This window comes from Symphodus melops (assembly GCF_947650265.1).
Source record: "Symphodus melops genome assembly, chromosome: 21".
Classification (NCBI taxonomy): domain Eukaryota; kingdom Metazoa; phylum Chordata; class Actinopteri; order Labriformes; family Labridae; genus Symphodus; species Symphodus melops.
Window position 1 is genome coordinate 7,989,441 of NC_136711.1, and position 10,512 is coordinate 7,999,952.

General features: G+C 42.5%; 1 protein-coding gene across 3 annotated transcripts; it reads left to right on the forward strand.

The window, feature by feature from the left end:
- Window positions 1-407: 407 nt before the first annotated feature.
- dlgap5 (discs, large homolog-associated protein 5) lies at window positions 408-10,472 on the forward strand. 3 transcript variants are annotated; one of them, XM_079333867.1, is made up of 19 exons: window positions 408-556; window positions 2,935-3,191; window positions 3,321-3,508; window positions 5,275-5,349; window positions 5,439-5,475; window positions 5,552-5,638; window positions 5,768-5,860; window positions 6,021-6,095; window positions 6,731-6,768; window positions 6,864-7,075; window positions 7,262-7,435; window positions 7,768-7,856; window positions 7,962-8,122; window positions 8,215-8,316; window positions 8,459-8,720; window positions 8,817-9,382; window positions 9,488-9,653; window positions 10,026-10,069; window positions 10,183-10,472. In XM_079333867.1, exons 2-19 carry the CDS (start codon window positions 2,954-2,956, stop codon window positions 10,288-10,290), a joined length of 2,715 nt encoding a protein of 904 aa, XP_079189993.1. In that variant the 5' UTR covers window positions 408-556; window positions 2,935-2,953; the 3' UTR covers window positions 10,291-10,472. The 3 variants fall into 3 exon arrangements, with proteins under 3 accessions (XP_079189993.1, XP_079189994.1, XP_079189995.1); XM_079333868.1 differs by having other exon boundaries at window positions 6,734-6,768; XM_079333869.1 differs by lacking the exon at window positions 10,026-10,069.
- Window positions 10,473-10,512: the final 40 nt, after the last annotated feature.

Below are 10,512 nucleotides of genomic sequence, written 5' to 3' on the forward strand. Positions count from 1 at the left end.
CAATCAAATAATGTTAAATGTTAAATAAATAAAACTACAAATACAAGTGATGAGATCTGGTATGTCAGAAATACTGTTCTCAGTAAGATAAGTGATGCTTATTATATAAAAAAAAACGAAAAAAATGTAAAATTATTGTTGATGAATAAAACCATGATACATTTTGTTTGTTCTAGGTACAATCACACCTGTCATCTTATATTGAGGGTAAACATCCCTATTAATACTATGTGACAAATAAAATCCATGACAAAACTCGAGTTCAACAGAGGCAGCTTGTTGCGAAGTGTTAAATGTATACCTGTAGGGGGTAGTGTCAAACATTCTGCAACACAAAAACATTTAGAAGAAGAAGAACATCAACCAATTGGCGCTCTTAATTCAGTCTGATTTGCAGCCAATCCGCGTCGTCTAATGCAATTTTTAAACCTCAACCGCCATGATTGTTGTGTTGTTCAGGCTGAAATAGTTCAGTCCGTCCGTTGTGCAGTAAGATTAGGTTTTTTAGGGGGGATACAAAGAAGAGGAAGCTCGTCGTTTTAGGAATAAGAGATAGGTAAGATGAATTATATTTAGATTAATTTGGCTTTGACGATATATGGCAGGTAACTGAACGGCTATACAAACGTTGTGTTAGTTCGTGGCTTCCTGTCGTTTCACGGTGTTTGGTTAACGGCAAGGGTATACCTGTTAATTATACTTTCTGCATTTACATTAATTCACTGTATTGCAGTTTTACTGGCTACAGTTTGATAGTTTTATGTGAAGGATTGATCAAAGTGAAAACGTTAATGGAAGTTGTATTAGCCAGGATATAACGGCTCTATTTGGTACCAGATTTGAATTTCTTTTTTAAACTTTCTTTATAAGTCATTGTTTACTGGTATCATTGGCCCGCTTTATCCTTTTAAGTTTGCCTCTACGTTGTTGTTATTTTGTTTGTGTGCAAAACATACTGAATATGTGACCTTTAAACAGTGAGGAGCATAAGTATTTGAACATCCTGCGACAAGGCAAGTTCTCCCATTTAGGAATTATGGAGGTGTCTTAAATTTACATCATTGGGGCATTTCCACTGTGAGAGACAGAATTTTAAACAGATTTTTTTAAAGTTCAGGAAATTACATTATATGATTTTTAAATGATTTCTTTGTATTTTATTGCTGCACATAAGTATTTGAACACCTGGCTCTCAGCAAGAATTCTGGCTCTGAAAGACCTCTTACTCTACCTTTTAAAAAAAGTCCACCTCTACTCCACACACCCGTTTGAGCTCTTTTAAAGGCACCTGTCAACCCCACAGCCAGTCAGACTCCATCTACTACCATGAGCGAGACCAAAGAGCTGTCACAGGACACCAGAGACAACATTGTAGGCTGGAAAGGGATTGATGGATGGATGGACAGATAGACACTTACTTACTATATTGATCCCGAGGGAAATTCAACTACTGGGCAGTTGCCAAGCAGCTCGGTGAAAATAGATCAACTGTTAGAAAATGGAAGAGGCTAAAGATGACTGTCAGTCTCCCTCAGACTGGAGCTCCATGCAAGATCTCCCCTCGTGGGGTATCACTGATGATAAGAGAGGTGAGGAATCAGCCCAGAAGTCAACAGGAAGAGCTGGTCAATGACATGGGACAAAGTCATGTGGTCAAATGAAACCAAAATAGAACTTTTTGTGGATGCTTTTCTGCAAAAGGGACAGGACGACTGCACTGTATTAAGAAGAGGATGAATAGGGCCATGTATTGCGAGATTTTGACCAACAGCCTTCCCTCAGTCAGAGCATTAAAGATGGGTCGTGGCTGGGTCTTCCAACATGACAATGACCCGAAGCACACAGCCAGGATAGCCAAGGAGTGGCTCAGTAAGAAGCATATCAAGGTTCTGGAGTGGCCAGCCAGTCTCTAGACCTAAATCCAAAGTGGAGGAGTCTGCCAAAATCCCTGTTGTAGTGTGTGCAAAAATGAAGGTGGTTACTAGGTAGGACGAACTACAGAAAATGTTTGACATCTGTAATAGCAATCAAAGGCTTCTGGACCAAATATTATCACTGATTTTCTCCGGTGTTCAAATATGTATGTGCCACAATGAAATACAAAAAAAATATTTCAAAATCATACAATGTGATTTCCTAATTTTCTTTGTCTCTCACAGTGGAAATGCATCTACAATGTACATTTCAGACTCCATATTTTTTTAAGTGGGAGAACTTGTAAAATCGCAGAGTCTTCAAATACTTTACTGTACGTTTATGGTTACCTTAACGACAACAGACACGCCTCCAGAGGTATAACTGCTTCCTTTACATGTAAAAGGAGTTTCAGTTTAATTTGTGTTAACAGAGGTGGATATGATTCATTAGTTTGGATGGTTAGTAAACGTTTTTCTTTGTTAAAATGTAATTTATATGAGGGTTTGCTATTTTAGTGTCCTGAGTGGCAAATGCCCCCGAGGACTTGCTGGAGTCCTGAATAGTGAGTTCCTGTTACCGTACCAGTTGGTTAAGACTGCCCACCTTTCACTGAATGTGAACAGCTATCATCAAACCTGAGCTCCAGGGTCCTATGTTTGAATGAAGAACTCTTGTGTACACTGTTTGATCCAGAAATTGAGTATGGCTCTTAATACTGTATTAAATGTTAATTTCTAAGGAGTCTGGAATATTTGTTTGGTGTTTGATCTGTGGCATCAAATGTGTGTATATCTTTGTATGATGTCTTTTTTTATGTTGTTAAAGGCTGTGTGGTGCAAGTCACATTTCACACTTTGTCTCACGATAACGTCCTGTCAACAGAAACACATTATATTTTTAAGATTTTTAACGCATTTTAAAGTCCTGTTTAGATCTGTTTCTATTTTATGTATGTACCTCCAATATCATGCATTTTCAACAACTGCTTAACAACAAATCTTTTCTTCTTCTCCCCAGTAATTCTAGATACCTGAACATGGACTCTCGATTTGCTAACCTGCGCCAGCGGGACAACAGTGTGTCAATGCTGAGGGTAAAAATGTCCCGCAGGAGGTCTCAGTCGCAGAAGGAGAACCGTGATCGGGCTGTAAATTCAAGAAGACAGCTCGACCAGGTCCCAGAGATAGATGTCTCGTCACTGGACGCCTCCATCGCGATGGCAAACATGTCGATCATGCAGGAGAAGACGCACAACAAGACGAAACTTGCAAAAAGTAAGACTCCATTTTTCCTACTTCTACAGTTGACAGCAATTATCAGCTGTTTCCTTGTGAAAAGATGTACAATATTATGTCAATAAATTCATTGTACTCATTTGTGCCCACACTCCTGTTTCCCTGCAGATGTGGCAGTAGAAGAGAGACTGAAACAGCTGGAGAGATGGAAAGAGCGTAAGGCTCTTGAGAAGGAGAAAGAAAGGAGAGAACTTGAGCGGAAACAGGTTTTTAAGACTGGACTTTATCATCCTAAGGACTCCTTTGCCATTATCTCTCTGCCCCTGGTCCCAGCTGCCTCAACCAGAGCTAAGGAGGTGAGAGAGGACTCAAGAATGACCCCGTTTACTACACTCAACAAAAATATAAACGCAACACTTTTGTTTTTGCTCCCATTTGTCATGAGATGGACTCAAAGATCTAAAATTCATTCCAGATACACAATATTACCATTTCTCTCAAACATTGTTCATAAATCTGTCTAAATGTGTGATAGTGAGCACTTTTGCTTTGCTGAGACAATCCATCCCACCTCACAGGTGTGCCACATCAAGATGCTCATCAGACACCATGATTAGTGCACAGGTGTACCTTAGACTGTCCACAATAAAAGGCCACTCTGAAATGTGCAGTTTTGTCTCACAGCAAAATGCCACAGATGGCGCAAGCATTGAGGGAGCGTGCAATTGGCATGCTGACAGCAGGAATGTCAACCAGATCTGTTGCTCGGGCATTGAATGTTCATTTCTCCACCATAAGCCGTCTCCAAAGGCGTTTCAGAGAATATGGCAGTACATCCAACCGGCCTCACAACCGCAGACCACGTGTAACCACACCAGCCCAGGACCTCCACATCCAGCAGGTTCACCTCCAAGATCGTCTGAGACCAGCTACTCAGACAGCTGCTGAAACAATTGGTTTGCATAACCAAAGAATTTCTGCACAAACTGTCAGAAACCGTCTCAGGGAAGCTCAACTGCATGCTCGTCGTCCTCATCGGGGTCTTAACCTGACTCCAGATCGTCGCCGTAACAGACTTGAGTGGGCAAATGCTCACATTCGATGGCGTCTGGCACGTTGGAGAGGTGTTCTCTTCACGGATGAATCTCGGTTTACATTGTTCAGGGCAGATGGCAGACAGCGTGTGTGGCGTCGTGTGGGTGAGCGCTTTGCTGATGTCAATGTTGTGGATCGAGTGGCCCATGGTGGTGGTGGGGTTATGGTATGGGCAGGCATCTGTTATGGACGAAGAACACAGGTGCATTTTATTGATGGCATTTTGAATGCACAGAGATACCGTGATGAGATCCTGAGGCCCATTGTTGTGCCATACATCCATGAACATCACCTCATGTTTCAGCAAGATAATGCACGGCCCCATGTTGCAAGGATCTGTACACAATTCTTGGAAGCTGAAAATGTCCCAGTTCTTGCATGGCCAGCATACTCACCGGACATGTCACCCATTGAGCATGTTTGGGATGTGCTTGACCGGCGTATACGACAGCGCGTACCAGTTCCCACTAATATCCAGCAACTTCGCACAGCCATTGAAGAGGAGTGGACCAACATTCCACAGGCCACAATTGACAATCTGATAAACTCTATGCGAAGAAGATGTGTTGCACTGCATGAGGCAAATGGTGGTCACACCAGATACTGACTGGTTCTGAGTCCCCAGACCCTCAATAAAGCAAAAACTGCACATTTCAGGGTGGCCTTTTATTGTGGACAGTCTAAGGTACACCTATGCACTAATCATGGTGTCTGATGAGCATCTTGATGTGGCACACCTGTGAGGTGGGATGGATTGTCTCAGCAAAGCAAAAGTGCTCACTATCACACATTTAGACAGATTTATGAACAATGTTTGAGAGAAATGGTAATATTGTGTATCTGGAATGAATTTTAGATCTTTGAGTCCATCTCATGACAAATGGGAGCAAAAACAAAAGTGTTGCGTTTATATTTTTGTTGAGTATATATTGACAAAAGTTGGTGACAAGAGTTGAAACACAAATGGAAACTTTCTGGTGCTGGGTACATTTGAATGACTGGTGTCAATCAACACTTTACTTTTCAGACAAAAGTAAACATGGCTCCATCCCAGAGTACCAGAGTCACCCGTTCAATGAAGCAGCAGCAGGAAGTGCATAGGGTACCACCTCATCTTGCGTGCCTCACAAACATGCTCTGTTATTACCTTTATTAAAACCAGATGCTAACATGCACTTTGCTTTTCTTCAGCCTCTGAAGCTGCAGGATCCAAATGCTTCAAGGAAAGGTAAACTATCATTATTTTAAAGTTGGAGACCTTAATTCTGTTGCGTATCAGCTCTAATCTCTCAGTCCTCCTGTAGCTCAGCCTGCTGCGGAGAAATCGAACCGGGCAAAGGCAGTTACTGCAAAGCCCGCACCACCTGTGACAAAAACCAAAGTGTGTGCAGGTAACTAATGAGAAGAAAGTCCTGGCCCCTGACTGGGTCTTGAGACTAGCTATCGTGTTTGTTTCACCCGATAGTGTTCCCTAATTTGCATCTCAATCTGTGCCTCTGTGTCATGCCATCCTACCGTAGTGGAGCCTGTTGTACGAGCATCCAGATCAGCCTGCAGGCCTCCTGTTACAGCTGCTCCAGCAGTGAAAGACAAACCCAAGGACACGGCTGCAGGTATACACACTGAGTGACGCCGACAATTAAAGGAACTTTTTTTTTTTTTTTTTGATACACTTTTTAAAGTCACCAGAGATGCAGAGATACGGCAAGATTCTGTCGTTCATCAGAAAAAAAAAGGTGAAACATTTTTAAAAGTCTCTTCTTACCTTTTTAGACGCGAGAACCACAAGGAGCAGAGCGATTGTCAAACCTTTGGCTCCCCCTTCTGACAGAAAAAGGAACTGTAAAGGTAACCAAAAATGTTCTTCCAGAGCTGTTGAATTGACCATAAATCACTCTTAGGACATTTTCCACTGATGTCACATGTTGATGCAGGGAAGCTTAAATGGCGTCATAATGTTGTATTGAATTGTGCCAGCTTGCATGTCATAAATAGAGTTAAAATGCTGATATTTCATATCATCCAGATAGATCAGTTGATCAACAAGCAAAAAGATGATGTAAAAAAGCCATAAGCCAGCCCCTAGCTTATAGAATATACAGCTAATATTAATGTTGCTTGGATGTAGTTAGATGCTCACGTTTGTGTTTCGTCTGATCGTAGATGACAGTTTTATCAAATATTTTTAAACTCACACTACGGCCTTGAGTCTTTCATTTTTTTTCATTCTTTTCGGTCCCTGATTCATTGAGAAGCGGTGAGCTCATTAAAATGTTTAAGATTCTGTAAAAATCTCACAAAACTGCAACACAGCAGGACGACATTTAAACGCCCCAACCAGAGAGAGAGCTCAGAGCGAAATGGCTAAAGTGTGAAAATTTGGTCAATTATAGGGAGCTTTTATCACCTTTCGTGAAGTGAGCAATGATTGGATGTCACTTAACCACCCCCCCATTTCTCTGAATCTTCTTTTAAATATGCAGCAGCTGCCATCAACACAGTCCAGCCTGATGAACCTCAGGTGAGCATATTTGTGAGTTTTAAAAAGTTTGCTAAACATGAAATGTGTTTGGTAAATTGTTGATTTCATAAGTTTTCTGTTTTGCTGTTGTGTAGGAACCTGAGATTCAGGAGCCAGAGGCCCCTCGTCCTGAAGAGGAAGACATGTCAGTGGATCAAGGTCAGGCCGACTCTGCCCCTGCTGTGGAGCCCGAAGAAGGACCGTCGTCTTTTGCTCCAGAGGGTTTTGTCTTCCAGCCTCCAACTGGATTGTCCTTTAAGTTTGAGCCACTTACTCCACGATCAGCGGATGCTTTCCTCACACCAAGGTGTGTTCTTGTATGATACCTTTCCTTTTTTTTTTCTTGTTTGAAGATATTTAAAACACTGGAGAACTTTACCGTTGTTATTTTGTTGCATTCCAGCGCAGTATGTATGAGGTACCATACATTTCAGAAGGACTAGTTACCAACTAAATATTGTGAGATTAAAACTTGAGTTTACATTCTCTGCAGCTCTAGCTTCAGTTTCCCAGCAGCCCCTTTGTTCAATGAGGAGCCTCAGACTGAGGCAAGCAAACTGTCCCCTCCTAAATCCCCACGCCATTCTCCTCCTCGTTCATCTCCAAAAGCGGCCCCTCCCACTCCTGTCAGCCCACTGGAATCAAGACATGATGTGCCATACTTCAGGTAGTGTATCTTTTATTATTATTTTTTCTTTTTAGTACGCTCCTTTTCCTAAACATTTCTCAAACAGCACTTCTGACTACGTTCACGTTTTGGGTTATATACTGCCTATCAATAATCCAAACACAACGGTGAGAAAAAAATAGAAGACAAACTACTGAACAAATGACTAACAAAGAAAAACATTGTATTCATTGTAAATAACCTCTAGGCCAACCTTCACAGCCCCAAGGGGGCGTGGCCAAAAGTCCTCTGGACTTCAATGCTTTTTTCGTGTTTTTATTCATTTCAACATTTTAATTTTTTTTTTTTTTTATTGATTTCAAATGATTCAGGTCAGAAATATCCAACGAGACCAACAGACTGACAGCGATGAATGAACATTGGGAGCCAAAAGTGGAGGATGAATCCATCCCAGAGGAGAGTGAGTGTGCTTTCTCTACCATGTGCATATTGACACCCTAAATCTGAGGCTATATTTTCTTCATTAAATGTGTGTGTGATGTATTTCTTGCTCTGGTCTGTTCAGTGAGAGACACTATACGTACAGTGGTCGGCCAAGCGAGGCTGCTGATGAAGGAGCGCTTTAACCAGTTCAGCGGTCTGGTGGATGACTGCGAGCTGGGCCGAGGAGAGAAGATCACTACCTGCTCGGACCTGCAGGGATTCTGGGACATGGTGTATTACCAGGTGATAGCCTCATCACAGAGGAACAACTTGGTGTTTCAGACACAACAACGACAAGCTGGAGGGTAATTGTGTATTTTTCCAACATTCTTCAGGTAGAGGATGTCAACAAAAAGTTTCACACTCTGAAAGAAGCAGAGAGCCGAGGGTGGGTGGAGGAGCTCAAACCAATACAGAGACAGAGGAAAACAGTGAAGGTGAGATAAAGGGACCTTTTTTTTTTAATTTTTTTTTTTTATAAACTTCATTGTAGAGTAAAAGCACAAACATGTTTTTGTGCTTTTACTCTTTTAGGGGCAATAGTGTGAATTTGAATAATTCCTTCCTGTGTTTTCTCAGAAACCGGCAGCTGCACCCGCCCCTGCTAAACCATCAGGAACTAAAGCAGCAGCTAAGTCTCGTCTGGCTGCCATTAAGGCGGCCATGAAAGCTAAGCAGCAGGCAGCTGAGGCAGAGAGAGCTTCAAAGGATGCTGGGAATACTGAGGACAACCTGAATCAGAAACCTCAAGATCCTCAACCTCAGGCAGAGGCCAACCAGGCTGACACCATGGTCTTTGATGGAGGCTTTTTCCTGGTGGAGAGCCCTGCCAAACTACCAGGTATAGGAAGGGTTTTTATATAGCATTAAAAGGGGGTTTTGTTGAGCTCTAGCATTCCGACCTCAAACTGTGTCATTCATATGATCATGTCCCTAGGTTCATTGAGGAGATCCAGTCGTCTCAGTGCTGCTGTGCACCCTCAGGCCTCGCCCTGCTCCAATCACCTCTCACCCAGAAGAGTCACTCGTCGATCCATGGCCCTGGCACAGACCCCTGTTCCCGCTGCTGCCTCTCCTGCTCGGCCTGCCCACACTCCCGTCCACTTATGTCTCACCCTGGAACAAACCCCAGCACAAGCGTCTCAGAGAGGGACCCCCCGTTCATCTCGGGACAGAAAGAACTCTGTAAATGGCTCTCTCTGCTTCACACCTGTCCCCGTGAAGGAAAGCAAGGCTACGCCTGTGCCTCCACTTCCATCTATTTTTGTAGTGGAGGAGCAAGAAGAACCCGCTGAAACAGTCAATAATGACCTCGCTCTTTCTCCAAGAGTCTCCCTCTCTCCGGGCGAAACCCCTCTTCCAGTCCCCGTGGCCCCTGAGCCCTCATCTCTGAGTTTCACATTGTCACCCTGCAAATCTCCCAAGCAGCCACCCACCTCCTCCCCTCCTGCTGCTAAGGCCCAGGAGTCTGTCTGTCACACTCCAGATAGCTCAGTTATCGAGGTAAAACACAATTTACAGCAACTCTAGAACCCTGAATGCGTTTAGATGCCAATAATTTAAAGTCTTATCTCGCTGTAAAACATAAAAACGTTTTGTTAATTTCAGGAGATCCCAGGCTTGGACTTTGAGCGTTACCTCAAGCCGACAAACAGATGCAGTGTATCGCCAGGGGAGGTGAGTGCTGTAGAGATGCTGTGTCCCATGGCAGAGGATGTAGAGATGGAGAGTCCCAGAGGTCAATCAGAAGACATGATTACTCAGCAAGAGCCAGGTATGACTGGTGTACAAAGGCACACTGCATGCTCATCTGAATTTTCTACCTAATAACCTAAAAACAGATATTATATTAATAAGACATCAGACTGGTGGTCGATCCTTTTTATTATTTTTTTTCACAATTTATTTTAAATCTTAACATATTGCTGCAAGGTGGTGCCTTTCCTTTCTGTTCTCCCCTTGCATGAGTGAGTTGGTAACAGAGTGTGGCTGCTTGTTTGTCTCTATAATTGTCAGCCATGTGATTGGCTGGCGATCTGTCCATGGTGTACATCTTGCCCAAAGCCAGCTGGGATGGATTTGAAAGTGAGGGTGAACACATTTGACTGTCTTAACTCACTGTTCTGCTCATTCTGTGTCACCACAGCACAACCGTCGGTGTCTTTCCTATTAGCTCCTCAGTCGCCACAGGTCAGGGGTTTTTCACTTTGTAATAGTTTTTTTAAAATGCATGGTCAAAAATGAGCATAACTCTCAATAATTAATTATAATCATACTTTATTTTGTGTTGCTGTATCTTTCAGGTCCAGACAGCAGAGTCTGAAATGCTCCTCTTCACCCCAGACCTGAAGGACCGGATACGGCAGTCTGTCTGCCCAAGTGACCTCATGGTCTTTACACCGCCCCTCTAACAGGAAACAAAGAATTTCTTCATTTCTTTTTTTTTTTTTTTTTTTTTTTTAAATCTCTTTTTGTATCAACTGCTTTTATAACTTACAATATTTTAGGGTTAGGCTAACCCTTAGTCTATTTTTTGACTGGAAAATAGTTTGTCTTATGATGTCTGATTAAAGTTTAAGTTACAACAGAACAATGACAAATACTCTTCTTTCACCTTGAAGCATAAATCCAGC